Source organism: Penicillium cinerascens (assembly GCF_028974065.1).
Source record: "Penicillium cinerascens strain IBT 15544 chromosome Unknown contig_9_segment0_segment0, whole genome shotgun sequence".
Taxonomy (NCBI): Eukaryota; Fungi; Ascomycota; class Eurotiomycetes; order Eurotiales; family Aspergillaceae; genus Penicillium; species Penicillium cinerascens.
The window spans coordinates 1,853,762-1,880,333 of record NW_026695296.1 but is presented as its reverse complement, the minus strand read 5'-3'; the positions used below and the strand labels follow the sequence as shown (position 1 = coordinate 1,880,333).

The window sequence follows — 26,572 nt, the reverse complement described above, 5'->3', positions numbered from 1 at the left end:
TCAAGTCTCCTTCCAAGGGCCGGGACGCAGCATACGATCTTCTTTGCCGTACACACTGACTTTCTTGACAATCTCGATGAACCGCTGGTGGTTCTCCTTGGATGGACCAAGACGAGATCGGAATGCTCGCGAGAGATCACCGGTCAGAATACCCGACGGCGGAATAGCCGCATGAACCTCTGCAGGGGTAGGGAATGATCCAGTCGGTCCAGGCGTGCCACGAGCTTGTACAGCGCAGTCAGTATATCTCATAAACAAGGTTCGTGTCAACAAGATACGTACCTCGAGCGGTTCCCTCGGGGCTGCTGGCTCGGCTGCCGGAGAAGCTCCGGTTGCCGGCAACAGGGCTTCCAGCTCGGGAGCCATGCGGTGTACCTCCACGGGAGGCCGCCGAAGGTGGGTTCAACTTGAGCTTCTTGGTCTTGCCACTCTCGCTCATTTCGCCTCCAGATCCTGCCCCGGCATCGACATCGCTGCCAGACCCAGATCCACCCAGGATGTTTCGAACGCGCTTTTTGCCGGCCTGTAGAAAATATATCATTAGAAACAACAGGATCCCCTGACAGAATAGTCACCTTGCACTTGCCTGCGATGCGGATGGAGAAATAGGGCGAGAAGTGGGTTGAGAAGTTGGCTGCGAGGACTGATGCTTGTTCTTCGCCTTCTTCCGAGAAGTGTCTGTTCCACTGGCATCAGAGGCATTGGGTGACCCCAGCCTCTTCCGAGAAGCGGCCGACTTCTTCAGTGGATCGGTATGTTTCGGTCGGCCCGATGGTGTGTTGGAGCCCTTGGAAGACGAGGCCGATTCCTTCTGGTTCTTTTCTTCTTCGGCCTTGCGTTCTTCTTCTTTCTGTCGCTCGGTTTCGCTGTCATCAGAGCTCTGGCAGTAGAAAACAATTAGCATTGGGAAACATGTTAGTTGGGAAACATGTAAGATAATGAAGCTCTCATCGAAGCTTTCAACTTACCTCTTCGTCAGTATAAGGGTTCGCATCGGAGCCGCTGCTGTAGTCATAGTTCCTTTCTCTTTTCTTGAGAGCCTTTCGAACTTTTTTGCCCAGGACTTTGCGAGCTTCACGCTCCTTCTTCTCGCGCATCTCTTCTTCCTCGTAGTCTTTCTCCTCCTTGAGGTCGAATACATTCGCCTTCAATTGGTCCTCCTTGATTCTTTTTTCGGCGGCCTTGGAATCTTCGTCTTGCTCGTTGAAAAGGTCGTCATGCTCTTCATCATCTGCAAATCGATCCTCTTCAAAGTCCATCTCACTAGCCTCAAGCCCCTCTCGTCCAGCAAGGACGCCTTGCTTTCCAGCAAAAACCTTTCGGTGTTTGGCATACTGCTCTAATTCCTTCTGCTGTGCGATTTCTTGTTGCTTCTCCATGAACCAGCGCGGGTCCTTGACTCGCTTTGCCATGTACTTCTCTGCTTCCTCAATTGTCAAAGCCTTGAATTGGCTTTTGGCACTAAATTTGTACCACTTCTCGGCAGGTATCATTCGCATCTTGCCGTTTTCAAGCACAAACACCGCGTGGGTCTCTGACAGCGCTGCTTCATAGTTACCCACCCAGATATTCCGGTTATCGAAATCCTCAAGGTGCCATGGAAGCGCCTCCTCATACTTGATACGAGCCTTCGCGATCTCCTCGGGCGTCAAGTCCGACTTAAAGACCTGTTGCGTTTTCTGCTTAGGAGCATTCGGTCGTTTGCCGACTGATCCCACAGAAGGCGCAATCTGTGCCAGATTTTCTGCGCGCTCCTTCTCTCGGGCCGCTCTCCTAGCATCCAGTGCCTCCCGCTCTGCCTCATCGAGTTGTTGACCATCGGGTCCCAAGATCTTATCAATATTCGGATCCTGCGACCGCGTCCGTGGATCCCGACGATGTAACCTCACAGGTCGGGTGAATTGCGATTCATCGCGTGGGTCGACACTTCGTTTCGAGGCAAATCGAGCGATATGGTTTTTCAGTCCCTCTCGCAACGCTCGTTTTGTCGTCACCAACGGATAGTCGACGTATTTTTCGGACAGTAAAGGGCCGCTAAACCCGTTCACGGCATGTTCTGCCTTCACGGGAGGCGCAGGTAGCACCGCAGGCTGAGAGGGCTGCTGGGTGTTCGAAGTCGGGGGTCGCGTAGGCAAGGTCTTAGTAGCAGTGCTACCGACGGGAGGAGCTCCAGCAGGTCTCACTGGTCTTCTCTTTGGGCGAACCAGCGGGTCTGCTGCCCTGGGCCGGCGGATTCGCATGGGGGGAGCTCCGTTCGACCCCGTTGGCGTCCGGCCATTCGAGGGGTTGGTTGGAGTCGACATGTCGCTTCAGAGAGAGCGCAGTGTCGGCTTCAAGTGAGAGATGGAGTATCTGATCGCATGAACCAGGAATATCGATGGCATCGAATCTGCTAAAGAGAACAGAAACAAAGAGACGATGAGAGGACAGGCCGATGAGGTCAACGTCGGGGGGCTGAGGTAAGCCGAGGCTTGGCATTTTCGACGCGCTCTTCTTAAGTCATTTCGACTAAGCTTGCGGTTACACAGATCCTCGAAAATATCCTTCTCGGCCTCAACCTAAAAATTTAAAATACCCAGAAATATGTCTAGCGTCTAAGTCGTATTGTTCAGTCACTCCTCTTTACATGAACTCTGATTTTTTTCTATCTTCGCTTCATCCCCCGAATGTTTGCCCCGGCTCCAGCTGCTTGTAAGGACATGCAATCCAGTCGCATCCCTATATGAAAGAAAATTCAAGTCAACAAAGATATTCTCAAAGGTAAAGTCAGTACCCACCTGTTTGTAGATCTCTGTCCCCCACCATCGGAAGCCTTCGACCCAGCCTGGATAGATAAACGCGAAGAAAACAACGATCACGGCAAATGCCAGTCCAGAATCCAATGCTGCTGAGAGGGTCATCGCGTATTTCTCCCACCAATCCGTCTTTCGTCGCCGAATCACGTAGTTGAACACGAAACACACGAGAGCCCAGATAGAGAAATTTAACCCCGTCGCCGGCGGGATCCAACTCAGACTGCCAAACAGAATAGGGAAATTGATCATGCGCCAGATGTTCTTCTTGCTCCGTCGGCCAAGGATCCAAGCTCCCACGGGTGCGATTGCGCCTAGCAGAAACGCCCACACGAGGGGTCGATAAAGGCCCCCCGGACCAAAGAAGCGCTGTGGTCCAACCACTCCCCAAAGGATACTACCATTGAAGTGTACCCGCGCAATAGGGCAGTTGAATCCATTGATTGCCTCCGGGGTGCATAACCCCGGAATGAAGGCAAACATCCAGTTTAGAACGCCGATCTGGGTCAGACTGGATACCAGGGTTGCCACCATTTGCACACCAAATAAAATGCGAGGGGGAATCTTCATGTAATGTCCAAGCTTCAGGTCCGAGGAAAATTTAATGCCTTGGGCGGAGCTGATGTAGGAATAAGTCACGAATATCATGTTCGCAACCGGTCGACCAGGGAAGACGATGCCGCAGAGGAGCTGGCAAATCAGATAGAGACTGCTATGTTGATTGGTGACGGCCATAATGATGCCGACTGGAATGAAAAACACACTCGTGATAGTCAGGGCTAGAAATAACCCATACCAGGGCAAGTGGACCGGGTAGCTTCAATGAGATGTCAGCATCAACCAAAATGTAAAGGACAAGTTGGTGAGGGGGTGGGGGGGGGCACTTACTGCTCCACAGTGTAAGTGGCGATGGCCAGCATCGTAATAAGCACAATGAGGTACCATGTGAGTGGAGCATCCTTGTAGCGCCTCATCAAGCGGCAATGGACATCCTCCAGACCCAAGGGCAGCTCCCGGGTCAGGTCATGGGAACTGGCCCTTGACATGTCATTACTGCGACGAGCAGGAAGGGGTCCATTGTCCGTCCGGAGGGGCTGATATGTCTCGAAACCGGGCATTTCTCGTCTTTCCTCGAAAGCCTTCCGGGTTTGATGCAAGATGTCTTTGCCGTACCAGCAGACAGTGTGGGTGACCAAAGAAGTCAAGGCAGCAAATTGGACACCGTAGGATAGCACGTAGGTAATAGGAAGGTAAACCGGCGAATATTCCTCGTAGGCCTTCTGGTCAAATAGGAACTCGGGAGTCAAGATGCGGCTCACGTTGTATAGGTGTCCGGTGTTATCAAACACCGCTGCAGACAGGATGGGCATGTAAGAAGAAAAGAGCACATTTTTATAATCTTTCATCCTGTCAGTCTTGTGCGTGCAGAGAATGGGGAGCTGAATCTTACACAAAATAGGAGCGATGATCCATATCACGACCACGAGACCGGTCACAATGTTGGCGGCAGCCCACCAGGGGGTGAGCAATGGGGATCCAATATACGCGATTTGAGCCCAGTCAAAAGTCAAAGGAAACATCCCGAGACCCGAAGCAACACCGAACTAGAGCACAGTTAGTAACACGATCCACATCGAAGCAAAGAGAGTTCTCACCAGATTCGCCACGACGACGCTCTTTGGAGCGAGCCAAGTAATGACGTTGAAGTAACTGAGCGCAGGCATCAGCAAGCCGGGGACAAAGTACCAAGCAAAAGCACCTCCCCATACAATAATAAAAAATTTGTATCGGGAGATGCTCCATCCATTGGCTTTCTTGTTGCTGGTCTTGTGCATCGTGGAAAACATAGCAGTTGACATGAGGGTTCCCGGCCAGATCATAGCCGATGGGCGCACAAGAAACCGTCTGGTGAGACCAGCAAAGGCATAACCCAGGACTTGAGTGGAGACGATGAGCAGTAGTTGGTACATTATGGGGACATCCTGCTGGTAAAATTTGTGCTGCTCCACGATCACCTGCTCTCCTGGTCAGCTATGCAAAAATGGAATATAGTCTTGATCGGAACTGACATCAGTTGCAAAGGCAAAGCCGAAGGATACATTGCTGCTGATGTAGACGCAGGCATGCTCCTTCTCATTCCAACGACCCTGCGCAAACCACAGTCGAATCCTTGAGGTCCAGGGAATCTTCGGGGCATCGATTTCGCCAGAGAGCGACTCTCTGTGATGCAGAGTCCCATTTTCGAAGACCTCGAGGGGGTCGCCCGTTCTCTTCAGAAGGACATCCCAAAACTTCCCAAGCGGATGGACTAGAACCAGTGCAATAATGGGCGTTATGGCGACACTAGGATAGCGAAGAGAAAAGAAAAGATTGGCAGCAGAACCTGTCAACGAGAAAAGCAACGAGAGAATCCACATGCGAGGGGCTATAAGCGCAACGATTAGTACAAGGTGACCAAGAGGTTTCAAGATCCTCCCAGACAAAAACTCACTATTGATTGAAAGAGAGATGTCGTCTGTCGCGGGGACAGTGGCTCTTACTTGGGCATATCTAGGGCATTATGCCTTATTAGCAATGCCTTCACGGGAATCGACAAAATGCAAGTTTCGTCTGAATTATCGAACTTACGGGGAGTTGTCAGGCGGGTCTTCTTCGGCCGGTTTTATGTCCTCATCCTCAATATCCAAGACATCCTCTTCATCATCATCACTAGTCAAGAAGGGCGAAGATACCGGGGTCTCTTGCATTACTGGATTTCCCGGCACGGCAAGGCCCGTCGCAAATGAGTATTTAGAATCAGCACCCATTCCAACATCTGAGGTGGCAGATGAGGGCCGTCGATTGTGTCCTTCTGTGTACAGTTCACGGCTTTTTCGCCTGCTTGAGGAGTGTGATCGTTTCGGTCTTGAGCTTCTTCTTCCATCGTTGGAAGGGCCCCCGGGGCAGCTCTCATAGCTTATACGTTGAGTCCCGTTGGACGCTTTGCGTGCGGCTTTTTGCTGGCGAGATGCAAGATTTGCATCGTCGTCAGAGTCCTCTTGCGGAATGCGCACCGCGCCGTACGACGAAGAGCCCAGCGCGGGCGACGAGCGTATCAGAGGAGCGCGCGACATGAATGCCCGGAATTGCTGAGCGAGTGACGGATGGTCGGGCGGATTCATGTCGGGGTCACTGGGCCAGTCGCAGTTTCCATCGTTGCACCCGTCAAAGTCGTGCTGCTCAACTCGGTTCGATTCGGCGGGAAGCCACTCGCCCCTCGGGGTCGGGGGACAAGACAGCTTCCGCGTCTGCAGTGGGATGTCGGTCGTCGTAATGGCGGGAATAGGGCAATGATGCAATAGTGTCAATTCTGGGGCTGTCTGGAAGCTCTTTGGGGCCTGTTCGGGCTTAGAGCGTGCAGTAGTTCCGGGCCAAGCGAGAGATGAGGTTCAGCAAGCAAGGAAAATCGGAGTGGAGCGGGCCCCACCGGGCAATCGGTATCCCACCAAAGGATCAACGCAATGCCCGAGCTACATCGACACTGTGCAGTGCTCAATGATCTATGAGGTTTTTGTATTGGTATCTATAAAGCGATGTCTCCTTTTTAAAACAGTTCCGTCACCTTCTCGTCCTCATCCTCGGGCTGGCCGCCTTCGATCTGATCCCGAGACTTCGACAGCTCAGAATCGGTCTTTTGTCCCTCGTCTTCCTCATCCCGCATAATGACCTGAACAAGTCGGTCACAGGCTTCTCGGACATCTTCGTCCTCAACATTAAGATGGCATTCCCGGATGACGGGGTACACCTGTACGGCGCGCATCCTGTCTCGGCCCTCCCGGGTCGTCGTCAACAACAAGAGAGTCTCCAGGTGTGTTGTAATGATAGTCATATCACTGTCGCGCTTCTTATCCGGGGGGAGCAGCTGGAGGTCCGGCAGCATCGACATCGACTCTTCGTCGGGGAACTCCTCCGGGCCCGTGATGGGTAGCAGAAGGTAAGGCAACAAGTTGGCTCCGTCCTCGGCAAACAACATAGGGTGAGAGGAGACGTCGAATGCCACATTCTTGATGGTAGATGCCACGCCTTTCCGACGAATGTCACTTCCGTGTTCCGTAAAAACAGTTAGCTTGGTGATTGGGACGACTCCATCGTACTCCTGGCGCGTGGTGAAGTACGCCCGTCCCTTATCGGATTGAGACAGATCGGCGAAGAGGTAGGACAGATAGTCGAAATTGGCATGTTTGTTGAGACCGCCCTCTGCACCCTTCACGAAGCAGTCCATCAGCTGGTCGAGGGCATTCTCGGAGGTGGAGACGGACTCGGGGGCTTTGCGCTTCAGCAAGTGGAGTTTTTCGAGGTGTTCGGACTTGACGAGGTTGGCCAGCAGCATGGCCACCTCGTCGGCATTGGGCTCTTTGACATTCTGGCGTTGCGCATCTCATCAGTCGGGCTCGCCTCAATATATTGAGAATAGACTCACCGTCAATTTCTTCAACAGCGTCTCAATGAATTGGTCATCTTCGGCTAGCGTTTTCAACACCTCTTCATCGCTGGAGAGATTGATGAGAATGGTCAAGGCATTCTTCGCAATAGGCTATAGGAGGGCTCGAATCAGCGAAGCGTTCTCGGCGGAGGAATCGGATCGCACGCACCGTATAATCCCGGGTTAGGAGCTTCAAATCTCGAACGGGAAGTAATTGCTGGTGCTTGAATAGGTTGGGTTGTCCCGTGGAGAACCCGACGAGGGTCTCACAGGCTAAAGACGTCAGGATCATCGCATTCTTCGCTCGCGGAGGGACCTTACCGATCTGTCGAATCTGAGTGTTTCCGTGGTGAAGAAACTCCACCAGCTATAGAGAGGATTAGAGGGTCACAGGATTGTTTCACGGCAGCGTATAGTCGGAGACACACCTCTTCAAGCTCTGTCGGCATCTTGTTTGCAGGGGTTGAAGGTCAATAGTTGACCGAGCCCGGCGCAGGAAACTTTTTTTCTCCCGGAAGTGGGGGTTTTCGACGTCACCGGCGCCGCGGCTCTCAGTGCACACTTGGTGTGCAGAGCTTCACACTCGAGTGTAATGCAGGGTTGCAATTTCGAATCGCAAGATGTGTCCCTCTCGTTTTACACGTTGCTGAGTTGCTGAGCGAGTGGCGGAGGTCGGGGGATCCCCCGTGCCCCTCATCTCTAGCGTAGTCTGGGGCACTCTCGACTCCCGAAGCTCTTTACTTCTCACATCCAGCCCTCTTTCCGAAACAGCCATGGTCGCCCCTAACCTTGAAGAGATCCATGATTTTCTGGTGTCACTGGCCTTCAAGGCCGGGAATATCATCACGAATGCCCTCCCAGGCACCGGTGGCACCGGATCGAAGAAGAACAGTACGTTAGCATTCTCGTGCAAAGCAAAGCCGAAACTGATCCTTCCAGGTGCCGACCTCGTAACAGAATATGATCGTGCGGTCGAGAATATGATTTCGACCTCTTTAAAAGATAAATACCCCGATTATGCGTAGGTGGCCACTGCAGCAATGTGTCAGGTTCCGAATCCGAATGCTCATTCCGTGTTGCTGAGCAGATTCCACGGCGAAGAGACCTACGACCCGGCGCGTCCATTGACCGATGCCCCTACCTTTATCGTGGACCCGATCGACGGAACCGCCAATTTTGTTCACGGCTTCCCTTGCGCCTGCGTCTCGCTCGGATTCGCCGTGGGCCGGGTACCGGCGGTCGGTGTGGTCTACAACCCTTCTACCAAGAACCTCTACTCTGCCATCAGGGGGAAAGGAGCTTTCTTGAACCGTGAGACTCGTCTTCCTTTGAAGGGCGATCATGCGGAACCCCTGTCGGGCTTGACCAATGCCCTCATCGGCATCGAATGGGGCTCCGATCGTAGTGGGCAGAACTGGGAAACCAAAGTCCGGACCTTCGAGAAGCTGGGCCAGTCAAAGAAGCTCGGCGGTGCAATGGTTCGCGCCATGCGCAGTATGGGGTCTGCCGCCCTTAATCTGTGTGCGGTGGCAGAGGGCACTCTGGATCTATACTGGGAGGGCGGATGCTGGGAGTGGGATGTTTGCGCCGGATGGGTAATCCTGGCCGAGGCTGGAGGCATCATGGTCGATGGCAGCCCGGGAGGTTGGGAGACCCGTCTCGATGGGAGGAAGTATCTGGCAGTCCGCGGCGCTCCGGCAGGTCAGAAAGAGATTGTTGAGGAGTTTTGGAGCTACATCCAGGGCAAGCTGGATTACTAGACGGCGCTCTGAGGCCCATTCGCCTTGTTCTATAGAATCAATTAATTACTGGGTATGTTTCCAAGCTATGTACAATCCTCTGCCGTGCGCTTCCTCGGTGTCTCAGGGGTTTGGTCGTGGGGACCGACGAAAGCCTACCTCGTCCTCTTCGTCCAGTCCGGATTCGCAATCATCATCTTCACCCACCTGCCGATCAGTCCAACGTGCTGAATCCTGTCGAGAGACGTCTGTATACTGGGACCTTCCGAGGGTACTCGCAGTCTTGTAAGATTCATGTTCTGCGGGAAAGGTGTCCGATCGCCCATGCGGCTGAGACAGATCGGGGCCATGGGAATGCACCGGCATGGTGCAACGGCTCTTTGCCGCATCCCGCTCAACAAAATCACTTTGGCCTTCGACTTCATCACCCGAGCTAGTCGGTCCAACGTTCGGGGACTTGGCACGGTCGACGCTTCGTTTCAGCGTATCATCGACCTCGACGGTGGGCGAGTGGCCAAAGTGTGTATCAACAAGATGCTTTACCACGGGCCATCCATAAGCGTTAGTGAACATACGCCGCACAATGATATTATTGTGTGCATCGGGTTCGAGGCGAACGAGCACTTTGCGCCAAGACAGATCACGGTGGTAAGCTCTGGCGATTTTTTCCTCGACTTTGAGCCCACTTTCGTGGCTATTGGCATTGGTTTCAGCGCCGGAAGGAAGTTGAGTAGCCGAATTAGGCGATGATTTTGAACTCTTGTTTTGTAGTGAACCGAACGCCAACGTTCGTCGCTTTACCGGTAATGGATGGGGGATATCTTCGGGATGATAAATGCGATCATGGAAAATCGTCCGAGGGCGAGCAGCCGGGTCCAGGATAAAGTCCGTTGGCGGTAATGGCGGCATCAGCAAGTCTCCTGCCGATTCGAAAAATGTCGTCTTCGGAGGCGTATGGACCCCTTCCTCCTCGTACATAGAATTTCCTCGGACGATGGGTGCCGGCGATTCATTGGGGTCGAACGATGCAAGAGTCTGGCTGCGCTTGTAGATTTTAGAATGTTTGCCGCGGGGGGAGTGTTTAGGTTCTTTCGGACGAAACAGAGAAAGGAAGCTGTTGAGGGGGCCGGATGTATTTTCATGGACACTCTCTTTCAGCCCTGTCTCCACCGTGCTGCTGCCACGCGAAGAAGGCCTGCGTGCCAGAAATTGACCGGCGGCTGGCGACGATGAATCCTCCACGGCAAGAACTCCCTGCCGCTGAGAGGATTGGCCTTCATCGGCGAAGCTCTGGTAGCTGCTTTTCATTCCGTCACTGGCATCGCCCGGCGAGGTCGCCATTCGCGGAGACTTGGAATTCGCCCCCGTCAATTCAGCCCAGCCCCATTCGGCCATGGTTCCCACAAGACCGTTGTCTCTTCTTGCCTTCTCAACTCGGTCGAGGCCACGCCAGTCCAAGAAAAGGAGACACGATGTCCGGAGCGGAACAATCCCATCGTTCACTACATTTGAGTAGATGGTGCGGTGATGGAATTTGTGAAGGACCTCGTGTGCAGGACCACAGGGCAGGATTCGTAAAAGTGGCTTTGCACCGGGATCTGCCTGGTTTGGGTCATTGGCCGAGTCTCCTCGGCCACCGATGAGGGCACCCCAGCCACTTCGCACCCTCGGCGCTGTCCAGCTGAGGCCGAGGTCTTGTCCAGTTCGTCCAACAAGGCCCAGATCCAGAGCAAACCGGACGTACATTGGATTTTCATTGCTAAGGCCCAGGAAGGGAGATGCTAGAGCAATGAAGTTCACCGGTCTGATTCGGTCAAAAAACTCGGGTGAGTGTTTGTGGATGTAAGCGATGGCATATGTTTGAATCAGACCACCAAGGGAATGGCCAATAAAACTGATGCTCGTGACTTGGTAGGCGTTGTTGTCCCCATCTGCGAAATCATCCCGGTTCATCGACGAATGGGGTTCTAATGAGGGCTCAGCCTGATCTTTGCGAGCACTGAATGGGCGAGGGAATGACTTCGACTTGGAGCCCTTGAGGGGGAAGTATGGTTGATCAGGATAGGTCATGAGCAAGACATATTTAGCCAGGCGTTTTCCGAGATATTGAATGCCGCGTTCAGTTCGCACGGCATTGCCAGAAAAGCCTCGGACGATGACCTGCTCGTCATCCTCCTCTGTAGTTTTCTGGCCACCGTTGGCGTTGCTCGCTTGCTCCTTGGCCTTCTTGGCGGCGGCATCAATGCTTTCTTTCAGATAAAGCATATCTGCGCCCAGGTTACTGTGCAATCCGTGGGTTATCACCACCAGATGGATTTTCTTCTTGGGTGACTTGTGGGCTTGTGTCTCGCTCGCATACTCTGACCCTTGGTCTTCACTTGCATTGATGTCCGCTTGATACGTTTCTGGCCTGTCATCTGCTGGTTCCAGTGTTCCGGGTGGTAGAGGCGGAGTGTTCCACAAGCTAGTCGTGTCGTCGACACGTAATGTGATTGATTTGGAATACACCCCAGTTGTGGTAAGAACCTGTTGACCCTTGATGCCTGGGGGCCAAAGTTCATGAAATTTACCAGGAGGACCAAGTCTAACCGAGGCGGCGCCAGCCGAAAAGTACTCCACGGATTTCGCATCGCGGCCGACGAGCAGCTCAAAGTGAACCGCCGCGCTATTCGAAAAGACCACCTGGGACACAATCTCAATCACCCAGGTCATGCTTCTGTCTCCGTCAGGTCCAAGCTGCCCAACTGCAAGATTGTGGGAATCTCCGAACCGCGTTGGCATCTTGATAACCGCATCCCAGTTGCCTCCGGCTTTGAGATACGGTTCAAACTGTGGGGCTCCCTCGGTGTCCTGCCGGTCATACTTGCTATTGGGGTCGAATTTGAAGGGGTAACAGGCTGCATAGAGCGTATATGGGCCATGGAGGTACGCGGCTCGAAGAGGGATCGCGGACGAATTCTTTACCCTCACATGGAGTTCGGACGGAATGGGCAAGATCGGATCGGCAGATGGTGTGTAGGTCAACGTGTATCTGCCAATTAATATATGTTAGCCTTTCGCTTGACAGGGCATCGTTGCATGCGGAAGAGTCCGGAGCCGAATCATTAAGAACATGAGGTCTTTAGGACTGACCGTGCTACCTCCCCTACGCGAACACTGCCGACCTGATGAATCAATAACATCTCCGCGGCTGATCTTGCATCCACGGGGCTTTGGTGCCACCCGGCAAGTGTATAGAAGCGGGACGCGCCCTCGACGCGGGAAAAGGCGTGGTCTGGCGTCTGCGAAGCGAAATACGTTCGAGGCGTGATCAGCATCGGATGTGACGTGCAGTTCCATAGTCCGACAAGGCCAGGTTTGAAGCAGGTCTAGCACATATTGGCACGTCCCATTTTGGTGTGCGCTGATAATTGATCAAACGTTGGTGTTGGTGTCGGTGTCGGTGTCGGTCAGGGAACGATCTTATCGGACTTCACCCGGAATATGGCGGTCATCCCGCATATACGAGCCGACGATCGTCATGCTTTTGCACAGCCTGTGGGCTTGCTCCCGATACATAATAAATATACGCGTAATTGGGTCGGTCGAGTTTGGATCAAATGGACTGCTATTGGGACCACTATCGTTTCCTGATAAAGGATAGCTTCATCTGTTATACCTGTTATATATAACACCCAAGTATTGGTTTGGTTTCTACAGTGGTGTAACATAAGTATTTGACCTCGAGTACTTCGGCCTAGGACCCACTTTTCTAATACTGCCAGGCAGAAACCTCTGAAATTCAATTCAGTCTAATAGCTAGTATGCCACCCCTCATACTTAATAACATCAGCTACCCTGTGAGGCATAGTTTCTGATAGATGCTTGAATAATTCAATATCTAGGCCTTCCCAGGCTTCCTGTGCAGCTTTTAGCAATAGATCTAACGTAGATTCGTTGTTCGGTAGGCGCATTAGCTCAGGATAACGCTTAAGAATTTCGGCTTTTAGCAGCGCCCAGAGGTTCTCGATCGGGTTTAAATCAGGTGAATAAGGAGGCCATTCCATAATCTCGCAGTTAAGCTCATTAAGAGCTTCCCGTACAATATATGCAGTATGAACGGGCGCGTTATCTTGCTGAAAAATAGCATTATTATCAATACTATTAAGTAGCGTAGGTAAGATACGCCGATAGAGCTCTTCAATCGTACGTGAAGAAACACCACCTCTTCTAGACGTAGGATCTCCGAATAATGGAATTAGGCCTGATCGACGCGGTAAGCCAGAGAAAGCAGCCCAAAACATCTGCTTAATTTGCTTCCCTCGCGCCGGAACTATCTGAACCTGAGAGCCTTCTTTTGAATGCTGAAAAAGCTGGTCTTTTGGACGTGTAAACGTCCATTCTTGCCGCTGGCCTATTCCACGTTCAACTGTACATTCGTCTGACTAGTAGACGCGGGCCTAGTCTTCAGGAGTGAAGTGTTGGTATTCGAGTGCCTATTGAAGCCGTTTCGTAGCATGTTCAGGCGTAAGTGCCGGACGCTGCATTTTCCTCCATTTTCGAAGACCCATTTCGTGGGTTAGACGCCAAATTGACTGGCGATGGACCTTAAAATCGACCTCTCTAAGTAGATCTTTAATCAATATCGATGGCTTTTCTTGTATAGTGTCGTAGATATAGTCACGATCCTCTTCAGTAAGCTTCCTTGGAGCGCCTAAGCGTGGAAGGCTTTCTTGTTTTTGACGCTTTGCCTCTTGGGTAAGGGTATATTGAATTGTTGAGCGTGGAATATCGGGAAAGCGCATCTTCTTAATGGTTGTTGCACCCCAGCCATTTGTAGCGTGTAATTCGCAGATCTTGGCCCTAGTAAGGCAGTCAAGCTCTGGGCCTCTCTTCCCACGTATAGGAGGCATAATAAGGTAAGAAAGACTGCTATAACGCGTTAACTGTAGCGTATATGTTAGCAAGCGCGTTGAAACGCGAGGTGTGGTGTACTAATAAAGTAGGCGGTATAATAAAGCGGTCAGGCTAAAAGTGGATCCTAAAGTACTCGAGGTCAAATACTTATGTTACACCACTGTACATAACGTTCATACTCGACAGATTTACGACTAGGGATATGGGCGGAAATATCGATAAAAAGATTGTTCGAATCTCTACATTATTTGCTAGACAGGTTCACCGTGAGTCTGAAGGTCACGACTTGATCAAATTCAACAGCTGACGAGACTCCTTGTGAAGCTCCATCCAACCGCCTTCCTCGACTGCTACAATCTTCCCGTCGATACAAACTCGCCTCCATCGTTCATGATGTTCGTGGAAATCGATTCGTACGCGCTCCACCTCGATATATGTGACGGTCGCTTCGCGCACATGCTGACCTCCTTGGTAAGCCAAGGTCATGAGGCGCATCGCCTCTTCCGCAGGTAGGGGACCGAAACGCAAGAGCCTCATTTGTCCGCCGAGGGGTTCCGAATCAGGCGAAATCAGGAACTCCTTCTCTAGCCTAGGAACAAGAGTTGCGAGTACATACATATGCTCGTTGTCCTTCATTGGCTGTTGGTTAAGATCCCCGGTCTGGCTGTTCTTTATAGCCAAGGTGATCTTGCCCTGAAAGCGGTGCGGATCTGTACCGTCCGATGGGTAGAGGAGCTCCTTCGCCGCCATCTTGAACCGCTCGGATCCGAATTGGCGATACTCAACAGTATCACTATCCGCGACTAGCGCCGCATGTAGTCCCCAGCTCGCCACGACTGCACCGTACATCGTTCGGTGAGATACGTCGGGTTCGGCATCTATCGGAGAACGCTGGCGACCCTCATCAATGACAAGCTGGCTATTAGGAGAGAAGCGGGCAGCAAATATGGGCACTGGAGCCGGTCTCCCCGGAAGAAGTCCAGTGAGGCTAGAGGCTGGGCCAGATCTAAGTCCAATCGAGCTCGCCATGGCGTTCCCTGTTCCACAAGGGATCAAGGCAATATGCGGTGAAACATGGATCTTGTGATGGGCCCTGTAAAAGGTATCGACTATGTCGATAAGACCACCATCCCCGGACAAAAGAATGATAGTTTGGGGTATTCCCGCGCAGGCTCGCTCTAGGAATTGGGATCGAGATAGCTCGAGGATCGTCTGAGCCGACTGGGTTTCATGAATCTGGTAAGAAATACCCAGATAGGTAAGAAATGGCCGTATAGTCTCGTGGAAAACCGTCTTCGCCGTGCCCGTCCCGGATTGCGTCGATATCACAACCTGCACGGGGTCTCGTTGTTGGAGATAGCTTGGAATCTCCGTCAGAAACGGGGACAACCCTTCCGACAAAGATGATATGCATATTTTTGCTAGGCGGGCGCAGTTATCATCACCATGATCTTGCGTTTTGTCAAGAAAGAGCACCAGGTATCCCGATTGATTTCCCGGCCGAGGTAATACACCCACAATATCAGTCAAGTCAACATGCCCCTCGCCCCCTGCCCGCAGTGTGTACTTCAGCACGTTTCCCACCACATCGGCACTGCACGCGAAATTCGGATCAAAACCAGCTGGTGCCATTTTGGGTTTTCTTCACAGTGTTTGGAGGAAGCGATGCGCTCTCCCTGCAGTCGACAACGTGATGTTCTTCCAATTGATAAGCAGTAGTAGGTGGGGTCTGTTTCTGAACCCGGTTGATCTCGGAAGGACGGTGTAAAAAATCCACCTCCTCAACTAAATATACTATCTCTTACATCTACTGAGCCAGAAAAGTGAGACTTGAATTTACAAGAAACGAAAAAGTGCGGTACATAAAAGTATACAATACAATACACATGAGCATCCATTGGCCTCAACCGACGTCTGCCACCAACTCGACATGAGACTATGTCTGCGGTCAAGACGGCTTACACGCGCTCCTGTTCTTCCGGTCGAGCAGAAACGTGCTTGTCACTCAGATTGACCGCGATGAACGACTTCGGAAGTTTGACCCTACGATGAATGGTCAGCTCGATTCAACAGGAAACGTCACATCAACCCATAGGCTACTTACGTGTCAAACTTTGCCTTCAAAGTTTCAATCACTTCTTTCCAGTCTTGATGGGCAGTCAAGCTGCGTCGAGGAGCGCAGCCGATGGCATGCCGAGAATCAAGTTGCACGTCAAGCGGGTCGAATGCGTGACAACCGGGGCTGATGGAAATTCGGATCGAGTAGGAATTGACGGCTGATTCGCTGTCCCGTGCCTCATAGAGCTCAAAGCAAATCTGGGAGAGATAGTCAAGCTCTGGAATAGCGCGGCGAGCAATCTTAGTCTGGATGCCACCCTCCAAAATGCAATTCAGAAGTGTGTAAATGTGAGACTCTTTCGTAAAATAAAAGAAAGACTTCGCATCCGCAGATGCCTGAACCTCTTCAAGGTCACGAACGATTTCTTGAAGTAGCGGGAGGGAGGTGAGAAGACCGATCTCAAGTTTCTCGCTGTCGGTGATGCCGTATTCCTGAGGTGTCACGTAGTCAAATAGCACCTTGGCCAATTTGTACAGTTCTCGGAGCTGGGAGAGTCGCTCATCCATCTTGCATTTATTCGAGTTAGAGCCCGGGAAGAGTTTGAAGTAATGATCGTAGGAATCGTCCAATGCCCGAAGATGTGGTAGCGACTCGAGCGCTTGAAGTCGCTTTCTCAATCCTAGACGATGGGCAAATGTCTGATTTTCCGTACGCTCTTCGGCCTTTTCGTTTGTAGTGTCAGTGCCATTTCTGGTACTCTCTGTAGTTGAGTCGGATTTTGCGGAGCTCTTTCCCTTGACACTGCCCTTCTCGTCGTCATCGCGGTCACTGTCGGGGGGCATGAAGATCCATTCCAGGAACTGTCGATTGTGGAGGGCATCAAATTTCATGCTGTCGTAAAGTTCAGATAGTTTGCTGGGATCCACCTTTTCGGTGTCGCAAAATTCTGCAAAGAGCTTCTCCCATCTCTCTTTAAAGAGTCGCGGGTCTTCTCCTGCGCACCAACGCCCCTGGACACTGGAGATATTACAGAGGTCAGAGTTTGGATCCGGCTGAATCGGCAGGCCGATATCCTCAGAGACTTTGGAGGTCAATGAGGGTTGTGAGTCACTCAGGTCCAATTTCTCAAAGTTGTGGCGCATTACACTTCGATGGAACTTCATCAGTTCCACCACCGTTGCGAGAACAACTGAGGGTTCCGGGATATTGCTATCTTTGGGCCAGGCGAATTGTGAAGGTGCGGACCCTTCTCGCAAAAGCAGCTTGAGCTTCTTCTTGACTTTGTCCATCACGTCTTTTGCAGCATTGGAGTCATCAAGTAGATCCTTTCGGACTTGAATGAGGTCCTCGGGTATCTCCTTCTGGTCGAGGAATGAACATGCCCAGATTTGTGCTGGAAACCCCGTTGTCAGTCAGATATCGTGGGAAAGCCCTCCTTTGCCCTGGCCGCCAAGCAAGTAATCTTGTTTAAGGAACCTTTCACTTACCACTTGTGCTCACTCTCCGTTCTGAACTTGTGAAAAGACGAACATTGTTCAGGGCCTCCTTGTTCATCAACTTGAGGTCGTCACGCATGTTCAATCCAAGGTCTTGCGATTGGTAACGTGCTGCATGCGTTGGTTCTCCTCCCCACTTAATGACAAGTTGGAGTTTGTCTAGGATCAGATCATTCTCCACGGCCGAAAACCGAGAGAAGGTGGCCCCGGAGATCGAGTCGCTTCGTGTTTGGGACCTGCGGAATGGGTCATTATCGGGCACAGGCTCGCTTACCGCGGGTGAAAGAGGCTCCTCGGAGGCAATGTCTCCCGGCGGCGCCGTCGGGGTAGTAGGTGAAATCTGCTCTCGCATCTCTTCCGGCCTCCGCTTCCGAAACATGGGTTTAATCTGCACCTTCGTCCCAGGCCACCCCCCTTCTTTTCAAGAGATGTGCGAAGCAGTTTTAGTTTCTCCATATCCTCCAATTCTTGTTCCATTGCTAGTTTGACCGCATTGGAGACACTCGACAGAGCAGCCTCTCCTTTGATCACCACCTCTTCCTGATGCCCCTTGAGGAGATCCACGAACGGTTGGCTGTGGAATGTAAACTTGAATTTTTGCTTCGGAGTGCGATCCGCATGTCGAATGACTGCCACCATCCCTTTCAATTTCCATGAATGCTTCGAAGCAGGAAGTGGCGGAGGGGCTCCATCATTGGGGTGGTGCAGTGACAAGGCTGGAGATTTTGTGTTAGAAGGACTATACCCCCGGGATTCGGAGCGCCCGTCCCGAGAGTTCAATTTGCTGAGAGTAGCTCCGACATCGTTGCTTTCAAAACCCGAGGATGATGCAAGTGAGGGAGCACCAGTCGATACATCCGAGGGGACAGGCTCGTGGGCCTTTTGAAGTCTGGATGTGCTCGGGGATTTAAGGAGCGTTTTCAACGCTTGTCGATGAGAGCCGGCCGTGCTTCTTCGGGATGGATCCATGTCTGGAGAAGGAGGTTCAGAACGCTCCACCGACCCCTCGTACTTCCGCCTTTCGGCCAAGAATATGTCCCCAAGGATGTTGGCACACTTGTCATAATAATCATTGTTGTCCTTCACAAAACTCCAGCCGTTGACATCGATGACGTAGCTTTTATCTCCAACGCGAAGCATATCAAATCCACAGATCCTCTGACCAAATCCGTTCGAAATCTTGGAAGCGATTGCTGCCTCTTCCTGACTCAATTTAGTAATGTACCGCAGCTCTTTCCCGTGGGTATTGCGTCGGACAAGGCCATCGACCACGGGAGACTTGCGTGTCTCTGCATGGCAGAAATCAGGCCCAACTGTGTATGCTTTGACGTCTTCAGCATTGTCCACGCGCAGAAATTGCTCGTACAGATAGCTCGTCCCTTTCTCCGTGAGTGACCGTGGCACGGATAGGGTAGCATCGTATTCTGAGCTTTTATTCCCAACCTTTCGGAAAAGTTTTCGTCCTCCACCATCGTATTGTTGATCCTTAGGGAAGTAGATGTGGATGTTATGATCCTCGCCGTTCACCGGCTTTTCCACAAAGGGCTTCCGGAGAACTTTGCCGTCCACCACTAAAGCTTCTCCATCTTCGGACATTGATACATGCTGGGTTACCGGGGCGCCACCACCGGTGCCATCCTCTGGGCCCTCCAGTTTCACACCGGTGAGTCTGTAGATATGCTGAGCAAGCTCGGATGACTCCAAGACCGGCCCGCCATCGCGATTCACCTCCATTCTCTTAGGGGTGGGAACTCCCATTTGGTCCAGAATTTTCAGACACAAGCGACGATCCCACAGCACCTTCTGCATAGGCAAATCATTGACGCAGAATGGTTTTCGCAACTTGGCGTATGCGATCGCTTTGTCCAAAGGAAACCCATCCGAGAAAAAAGCAATCAAGAAATCACAGACAGGCCAATTCTCCACCGCCTCGTCGAGGATGACCTTGTCGCCAAAGACAATGACCTCAAAATCGCCCTTGGACTGAAGTCTGGTCAGGATATTTTGGCTTGGCTTGCTGCGTGCTTTGACATCCAAGGCACACACCCCGATCCTCCAGGGTCTCGGCGTGTTGGACTCCATCTCGCTGATGGAGCTGGCGGCGGTACTAGCAGCTGTGCTGCCGCTAAATCTGCGAGGGGCCCGGCTGGATGAGCGTGTAGAGTGACCGAAACGAGGAGCCGAGCGAGTATCCGCCTCCGTCTTACCCGGCTTCACGGGACTGTACTGGCCATTGTGCTTGGTCGATGTCGAGGGCTCCGTCTGTGGAATATCGTTCTCCCCCGGTTCCATGCTCAGTGAGCCCACGTGGTCGGGGCCCCATTTTGAGGGGCCGCCATCCGCGGGGGAGCCGCTACTCTGGCCATTGTCGGGATCCATGTCACAGAGAAGGTAGAGGGTAGAAGACAGGAATCGGGAGGACGGAGGGGCAAGGTGGGGTTGGCGATGAGGTCGATTCCGGGGCGAATCAATTACCCTTGCGTTCACACAGGATAACGGGCGAAGGCATGCTCCGAGAGGTAGGCTTTATCGATAGCTCAGATTAGTGAAAAATCCAAGGTTGCGGGTCTCGAGGCGGAGAGAGTTGAAAGTGACGGGACTCCGAGAAATGCTTGCGGCCACACACAACTACCCGACCACGAACGACTATGGTTGATTCCGGGGCTATCGGGGCTAGACCTTCCTTTCGGTCTCTGTCTTTGGGATGATTTAGGGAGCTTAGACTTACATTAAGTCAATAGCATGTAGAGCTAGACGCTCGGGAGTATTGGCGGGGGGCCGAACGAACGGGTTATGAACCGTACGGTCATCACAGGGACCAGTGCAAATTTACAAATTACTTTCTTTCGTTTCCTCTCTCTCTCTCCCTCTCTCTCTCTCTCTCTCTCCCTCCATCTCTCCCTCTTCTCCCCTACCTCCCCCTCCCTGCTCTGCTCTTCCAGACACAGCTCCTTACGTATCCAACTCGGAGCTTCTCGGCCTGGGTATGCAGGGGAAGGGGACACTTATCATCTTTCAACTCATATCACCGTAGTTCATACTATTCGCAATCGTGCTCGAGATAGGAAACCGCTTCAATTTGATCGTCTTCGTGACTTTACACTCCGCGGTGCTCATAGGCCAAAAGGCGGGACGGAGGGCGGTCAGAGCTTTGTTGCGGAGAAAAAAAAAATCACCACGCTCGGCATTCAGAAGGAACTTTCGGCCTGCGAGAAATGTCGAGTAGCTCATCCTCGGCTTAGATTCCTTGCATTCTCGTTCTTACTTGACGTTCTGTTTTCTGCTGTTTTCTGAAACATATCGAGATTTCATAAGTCTCGTTGTCCCTCGTTCTACGCGCGGTCGTTGCAGCATTGCATCTTGCCCGTTGCGACAATATGCCGGCATTGGCCAATGATACATTCGGCTTGCCTCTGGCAAAGAGGCAAAAACGACTGTTTGATGAGAAACCTGCGGGAAGCAGCCGTAATGGCTCCAAAGTCTTCGCTCCCTTTCGGGTAAGTTGAGAACGAAAGCTCAAGACCGATTCCTTTTGCTAACTTGCTGCTTGTAAAGACGTTAGGGCTTGTGTCACCGACCCCCGTGCCCTTTACCAGCGTGCGCCTGGGCAAGTCGACCTTCCAAATTACAACTTCCGTGGGCCATTCGCTCCAGACGTATGACTTGCGCCGAGGCCTGAACCTGATCTTCTTGAGTCGACCGCAAACACCCGAGATTATCACCGCCACCTATGCCTGGCAAGACAAGGTTTTCGCCGCCTGGGGCCATCTTCGTCCTCGTTCTTCTGGGGGAGTCTGGGTGTTCAAGCGCGGCAAACGCGTTGCGACCCTAGATAGTCCGGCGCTAGATGGACCCATTGAGCGGTTGGTCGTGTTTGGCTCGTGGGTGATCGGCTGCTGGGCAGGCGGCCTGGAGATCTGGAAGACTGGCAGCTACGAACACTATGCCAGTCTACGACCCCGATCAACTCCAGGTTCATCAGGGGAGCAGGTCTATGTGGGCATCATGTGCAATATGCCGACATATCTCAACAAGATCTTCGTGGGGCGCAGTGATGGTGCGGTCGATATTTGGAACCTTCGCAGCGGCAAGCTCCTCTACACGATGCCCCCGCCGCCGTCAGACACCGGACCGGTGACTGCGATGCATTCGACTCCTGCCTTGTCTCTTCTGGCCGTTGCACACAAGAGCGGCTCCTTGTCAATCCACAACGTCGATTCGGGTCAGTTGGTTTTGTCGCTGAGGACCGCATCAACTCAGGCTCTCCCGATAACCTCGATCACATTCCGTAGCGATGGTCTTGGTGCTGGCCACGAGGGCCGAAAGGCAGGCGTGATGTCCACTGCCTCTAGCGGAAGCGGTGATATCACTATGTGGGACCTAAATGATGGGGGCCGTGTGGCAGGTATCCTCCGCGGCGCTCATAGAGCCTCGAACAACGAGACCGGCATGGGTGTGAATCGCGTGGAGTTTTTGGACGGACAGCCGGTGCTGGTATCATCTGGAGACGACAATGCCTTGAAAACTTGGGTTTTTGATGAGGCGCCGTTTTCCCCAACCCCTCGGCCACTTCATTCCAGGGGCGGTCACTCTGCTGCTGTCAGCGCCGTCGATTTCCTCCCCGCGTCCTCCGATGGATCCGAATCCGGTGGGAAATGGCTGCTCAGTGCCAGCAAAGACTGCAGCCTCTGGGGCCTTAGCTTGCGCAAGGACAGCCAGCACACAGAAATTTCCCAGGGTAATCTGGAACGCAAAGCAAAGAAATTGGGGCCTTCCGGTCATTCAAACTCCTCCGCCGTGGAAACGCTTAAGGCGCCCGAAATCACCTGCCTAGCGTGCTCTCTGAACAGGGATGGAGGCATGGGCATGACAACCTCGGGTCCGATCTGGTCCAACCCTAAAGCTGCAAATGCTGACACCTCCAACGCAACTGGTTGGGAAAGCGTTGTCACCGGCCACCGAGGTGATAGATATGCTCGAACTTGGTTTTGGGGCAAGAAGAAGGCGGGACGCTGGGCATTTGCGACTAGTGATGGAACTGAAGTCAAGGTACGCAGCTCTGTGACCTCGGAGAGAGAAAGGAAATGGCGTCGCTAACGCATATACGTAAACAGAGTGTGGCTATGTCTCCTTGTGGGACTTTTGCCGTCGTAGGGTCGGCAGGCGGTTCCATCGACATGTTCAATATGCAGTCCGGCCTGCACCGCCAGAGTTTCCCTTCTCGCTCGCGCAGGTCTCGGGGTACGAGATCGCGTGCCAGTGAAGATTCCCCGGCACCGTCTGCTTTCACTGGGGGTGCGAGCCATACCAAGGCAGTCACCGGGCTGATGATTGATAACCTCAACCGAACGGTGATTAGTTGTGGCCTAGATGGGAAAGTCAAGGTACATGTTCTCGGCTTCTCTCTGTGCATCTAACATAACTAACTCAACTTCTCTCTGTAGTTTTGGGACTTACTTTCGGGTTCGTTGATAGACGAATTGGATTGGCATCCAATGGCGGCCATTACGGGGCTTCGCTACAGCAAGACCAGCGAACTGGTCGCCTTTAGCTGCGATGATCTCTCAATCCGTGTGATCGATCTGGAGACCAGAAAACTTGTTCGTGAGTTTTGGGGTTGCGTGGGCCAGGTCAATGATTTCATATTCTCCAACGATGGACGATGGATTATTGCGGCTTCAATGGACTCCGTGTTGCGGGTCTGGGACCTGCCCACCGGTCATCTCATTGACCTTTTCCGGGTGTCAAGCACCTGCGTCTCGCTGGCCATGTCATCCACCGGAGACTTCCTCGCCACCGCGCACGCAGGTAGCATTGGGGTTAGCCTGTGGAGCAACCGTAGTCTTTTCATGCCGGTGTCGACCAAAAACATGGACGAGGACGCTATCGAGGATGTCGGTGTGCCGACCTCGTCCGGTGAGAGTGGCGCAGGCCTCGTTGAGGCGGCCTTCCTCGATGCGCCCGAACAGGACAATTCCGAAGGACCGGTGCTAGCGACTGACCAACTCCGACAAGATATGGTGACTCTCAGCCTGGTTCCTAAGAGTAGGTGGCAAGCACTGCTTCATCTGGACTCCATCAGGGTATGTATATAATTATTCTCATCTCGCTGGGCTGTTTGTGGTCTCACTAACGTCATTTTCAGGAACGCAACCGGCCCAAGGAAGCCCCGAAGGCCCCTGAGAAGGCGCCGTTCTTCCTCCCTTCGCTTCTTGGTACCAACGACCCGCAGTCTACGAACGCGGCCACTGCTGATGCTGCCGAGCTGAATTCACTTACGCAGGGTGCGGAAGCAGAGCGTTCGCGGGTTTCTAAATTGCAGGCTGGGGGGTTGAGCTCCTCCGAGTCGCCCATTACTCGACTCTTGCAGTCCGGTCATCGTTCGGGCAACTTCGATATCTTGATCGAGCATCTCAAGTCTCTACCTCCAGCTCGTGCGGACTTGGAAATTCGTTCTTTGGATCCACGAGTGCGCAATGGTTTCTCTGAATTGTCCGGATTTGTCAAGGCTCTAACAATGCGTTTGAAGCTGCGAAGGGACTTCGAGCTAGTTAATGCGTGGATGGCAGTCTTTTTGAAAATCCACGCCGATACTGTCGGCCTGTGCTCTCGTCGAGATGAGCCTGAATATCGTGTTTTGCAGGAAGCCCTAGCCTCCTGGGCTCACGAACAGCATCAAGAAGGGAAACGCCTGGCCGGATTGGTGGGATACTGCCGTGGGGTGGTGGGATTCCTGAGATCCGCACGCTAGCTTGCACGCTGGTTTTGTTTCCTTTTTCTTGTATATATCTATACCGCATGTGTAGTTTCACACCAAAAAAAATTCGCTTTTGATCAATTCTCATTCATTCTCTCTATATAAATTTCGTACTGAATAGGTCGACTATCTGTGATTTATAAGGACATGTGTACTCGAGACATCTACAAAATGGTTGCGGAACGTCTCCGGCCTGACTAACTGATACGATCAAGACGGGGAAAATTCTTCACCACTACAACTCTCGAGTCTGCTGCAGCGATGGGGATCTCGTACTTGATCAAGCACCTAATACCCTACGCCGAGACTGTCTCGCTGGGGAAACCGACGGACCAGGGCCCTCCGTGCGTGCAGTCGGTGGTGATTGACGGGCCGAGTCTGGTGTACCACGTCTACTACCGACTGCTAGCGTGGACAGACCCAACCTGCGATGTACTGGACATCCAGCCAACCTGCGACGAGGTCAGTCGCGGAGTCGTAAGTTGTCTTTTGCAATTGATCGATCTGGGCGTTGAAATGTAACAGCCGTGCTCAAGATGCCAAAGATAGTCAATGTTAACCGTCGGTGACAGATATGAAATATGTTTTGATGGCGCTTTACCCATCTCCAAGCGGGATACCCGGCTTGCTCGGATCGAAAAGTCCAGGCATCGGCTGGAACTGGCTAGTCGCCGTAATGTTTCTCCCGAGCATGAGTATCGCACAGAGACTTTGTTCCAGCCTGTGCAGCTTTGGCAGACCCGAAACCTTCCCGCTCGGTGGAGGAACCTTCCCGAAAACCCGTTCATGGTCTCCGCGGTGTTTGAGGACTTACGGTTCCGGTGGAATAAAAGAAGCATTCTGCAGGAGTTTGAACATCGGTCCGATCTTCCTCTGGCAGAGGCTGAATTCCCATGGGCCGGGGTCACCGTGATGGTCCCCGGGGAAGCAGATATCGAATGTGCCCGAATCTCGAAACTGCATGGCTCGGCGGTCTTAACAAATGACTCGGATCTGTTGGTTCATGACCTAGGCCCCCATGGTGCAGTCGTGCTCCTCAACTCGGTGCATATGATCGCGGGTGCACCAGACCTGGCTGGATCAGAGATTCGGGGGCTTCGATTACATCCCTCGAGACTCTCTGATCGGCTTGGATTTGTCAACCTGCAAAGATTTGCGTACGAGTTAACACGGGACCCTCATCGGAGCTTTGTAGAGCTTCTGCGACGGTCCAAGGAGGACTCTGGAAAGGTCGAACAGTCTGCCGCCTACATAGATTTCATCCGAGAATACCAGCACAATGAGCCGACAGGGGCGGAGAAGATACAACGTGTCCAGACATGTGATCCCAGAGTGTCTGAATTATTCTGGCAGTACGAGCAGCCGGACGTCTATTGCTGCGCCGAGCAGCCCCATATGTACCTCGGAATCCTCCACGAAGATCACTCCAGGCGATGTGCCTGGGAACAAGGGCGCTTCTACAGGGCTATCGGGTATTCCCTTCTCAACCTGTCTCGATCAGACCCCCATATGCTATCAGTTGTTCATGAATTCGTTCGCAGGGGAGGTAGAATCGTTGCTGAGCGGGTCACTCTCGGCCGGGCAGAGACGACGGCCTCCGACCTGAGCATTCTTCAAAAACGTCTGGATCTAGCGCAAACAACCTTTGGGCAAAGGACTCAATCCAGCTTCTGGGTATTGTTTGCCCTATCCGAGATATACCGTGATTCCTCCAACGCGACTACGATACCCGACGCGATACATCTCGGGCGATTTCTCGAGAAAGGATTCATGGGCAATCGAACTGAATGGGCTGACATCCATCTAATGGCCCAGATACAGGCCTTGCTGTATTCCTTGCGAGTTTTGAAGCAGCTTGTTGAAATCACAGCCGAGAAGATCTCTGTTCAACATCGATTTATTCTCGCAGACTTGCCTCCGCTGCATGTTCTTATGAGATCGCGGCACCAGATTGTTGAATGCTTCTCTATTAACGGATTGGCCCATAATTCGGTTTGCCAGCTGCTCAAGGTGTACGGTTGATACGGTGTGAAAATCAACAACTCCACATACAACCCTCTAGTACGCACACCGTGGAGTCTACCTTGCGCTCAAAAGTGGGTGATTTGCGATTTCTCAACCTCAAGCAAGCCATATACACATATACACCCAGAGAATCAATCTAGTAAAGGACCGGGGTCCATTTCCTGTATGCCTTTGGCAATGCCTGAATAAGCCCGGAAAGGCCCAACCATTGGGGATCGCCCTTGATCCCTGAAAATATGGTATGGTTTGTCTATGTACATAGCGTGGTACACGCGGACACCGAATGGAGCGCACATCAAACGTCACGTAGCTTGGAGACCATTGGTCCTCAAGCATCGTGAGTGAG

The 26,572-nt window shown here is 52.4% G+C and overlaps 10 protein-coding genes across 10 annotated transcripts; 3 read left to right on the top strand and 7 right to left on the bottom strand.

Annotated features, from left to right (window-relative positions):
* N7498_007544 (transcription factor IIF subunit TFG1) lies at positions 1-2,303 on the bottom strand (the record flags this gene model as incomplete). Its single annotated transcript, XM_058454606.1, has 4 exons — positions 1-224; positions 283-523; positions 587-880; positions 969-2,303. The coding sequence occupies 4 exons, from the start codon at positions 2,301-2,303 to the stop codon at positions 1-3; spliced, it is 2,094 nt and encodes a 697-aa protein (XP_058306855.1).
* Positions 2,304-2,655: 352 nt separating this feature from the next.
* Positions 2,656-5,953, bottom strand: N7498_007543 (uncharacterized protein; the record flags this gene model as incomplete). The annotated part of the gene is made up of 8 exons (XM_058454605.1): positions 2,656-2,718; positions 2,778-3,609; positions 3,681-4,191; positions 4,243-4,396; positions 4,448-4,807; positions 4,862-5,217; positions 5,284-5,342; positions 5,421-5,953. 8 exons carry the CDS (start codon positions 5,951-5,953, stop codon positions 2,656-2,658), a joined length of 2,868 nt encoding a protein of 955 aa, XP_058306854.1.
* Positions 5,954-6,375: 422 nt separating this feature from the next.
* N7498_007542 (protein HGH1) lies at positions 6,376-7,703 on the bottom strand (the record flags this gene model as incomplete). Its single annotated transcript, XM_058454604.1, has 5 exons — positions 6,376-7,194; positions 7,252-7,365; positions 7,424-7,527; positions 7,576-7,621; positions 7,683-7,703. 5 exons carry the CDS (start codon positions 7,701-7,703, stop codon positions 6,376-6,378), a joined length of 1,104 nt encoding a protein of 367 aa, XP_058306853.1.
* A 324-nt stretch (positions 7,704-8,027) lies between these two features.
* On the top strand, positions 8,028-9,014 carry N7498_007541 (inositol monophosphatase family protein; the record flags this gene model as incomplete). Its single annotated transcript, XM_058454603.1, has 3 exons — positions 8,028-8,145; positions 8,194-8,275; positions 8,342-9,014. 3 exons carry the CDS (start codon positions 8,028-8,030, stop codon positions 9,012-9,014), a joined length of 873 nt encoding a protein of 290 aa, XP_058306852.1.
* A 102-nt stretch (positions 9,015-9,116) lies between these two features.
* N7498_007540 (lipase ROG1 family protein) lies at positions 9,117-12,310 on the bottom strand (the record flags this gene model as incomplete). Its single annotated transcript, XM_058454602.1, has 2 exons — positions 9,117-12,024; positions 12,126-12,310. 2 exons carry the CDS (start codon positions 12,308-12,310, stop codon positions 9,117-9,119), a joined length of 3,093 nt encoding a protein of 1,030 aa, XP_058306851.1.
* A 1,241-nt stretch (positions 12,311-13,551) lies between these two features.
* On the bottom strand, positions 13,552-13,885 carry N7498_007539 (uncharacterized protein; the record flags this gene model as incomplete). Its single annotated transcript, XM_058454601.1, is given in 3 exon segments — positions 13,552-13,567; positions 13,580-13,595; positions 13,657-13,885. 3 exon segments carry the CDS (start codon positions 13,883-13,885, stop codon positions 13,552-13,554), a joined length of 261 nt encoding a protein of 86 aa, XP_058306850.1.
* Positions 13,886-14,168: 283 nt separating this feature from the next.
* N7498_007538 (ATP-NAD kinase PpnK-type) lies at positions 14,169-14,918 on the bottom strand (the record flags this gene model as incomplete). The annotated part of the gene is made up of 1 exon (XM_058454600.1): positions 14,169-14,918. One exon carries the CDS (start codon positions 14,916-14,918, stop codon positions 14,169-14,171), a length of 750 nt encoding a protein of 249 aa, XP_058306849.1.
* Positions 14,919-15,847: 929 nt separating this feature from the next.
* N7498_007537 (inositol polyphosphate kinase VIP1) lies at positions 15,848-19,823 on the bottom strand (the record flags this gene model as incomplete). The annotated part of the gene is made up of 4 exons (XM_058454599.1): positions 15,848-15,932; positions 15,994-17,341; positions 17,436-17,680; positions 17,839-19,823. The coding sequence occupies 4 exons, from the start codon at positions 19,821-19,823 to the stop codon at positions 15,848-15,850; spliced, it is 3,663 nt and encodes a 1,220-aa protein (XP_058306848.1).
* A 998-nt stretch (positions 19,824-20,821) lies between these two features.
* On the top strand, positions 20,822-24,195 carry N7498_007536 (rRNA-processing protein UTP21; the record flags this gene model as incomplete). The annotated part of the gene is made up of 5 exons (XM_058454598.1): positions 20,822-20,941; positions 21,000-22,493; positions 22,559-22,828; positions 22,889-23,527; positions 23,590-24,195. 5 exons carry the CDS (start codon positions 20,822-20,824, stop codon positions 24,193-24,195), a joined length of 3,129 nt encoding a protein of 1,042 aa, XP_058306847.1.
* A 267-nt stretch (positions 24,196-24,462) lies between these two features.
* N7498_007535 (uncharacterized protein) lies at positions 24,463-26,223 on the top strand (the record flags this gene model as incomplete). The annotated part of the gene is made up of 2 exons (XM_058454597.1): positions 24,463-24,678; positions 24,814-26,223. The coding sequence occupies 2 exons, from the start codon at positions 24,463-24,465 to the stop codon at positions 26,221-26,223; spliced, it is 1,626 nt and encodes a 541-aa protein (XP_058306846.1).
* Between the last annotated feature and the right edge of the window lie 349 nt (positions 26,224-26,572).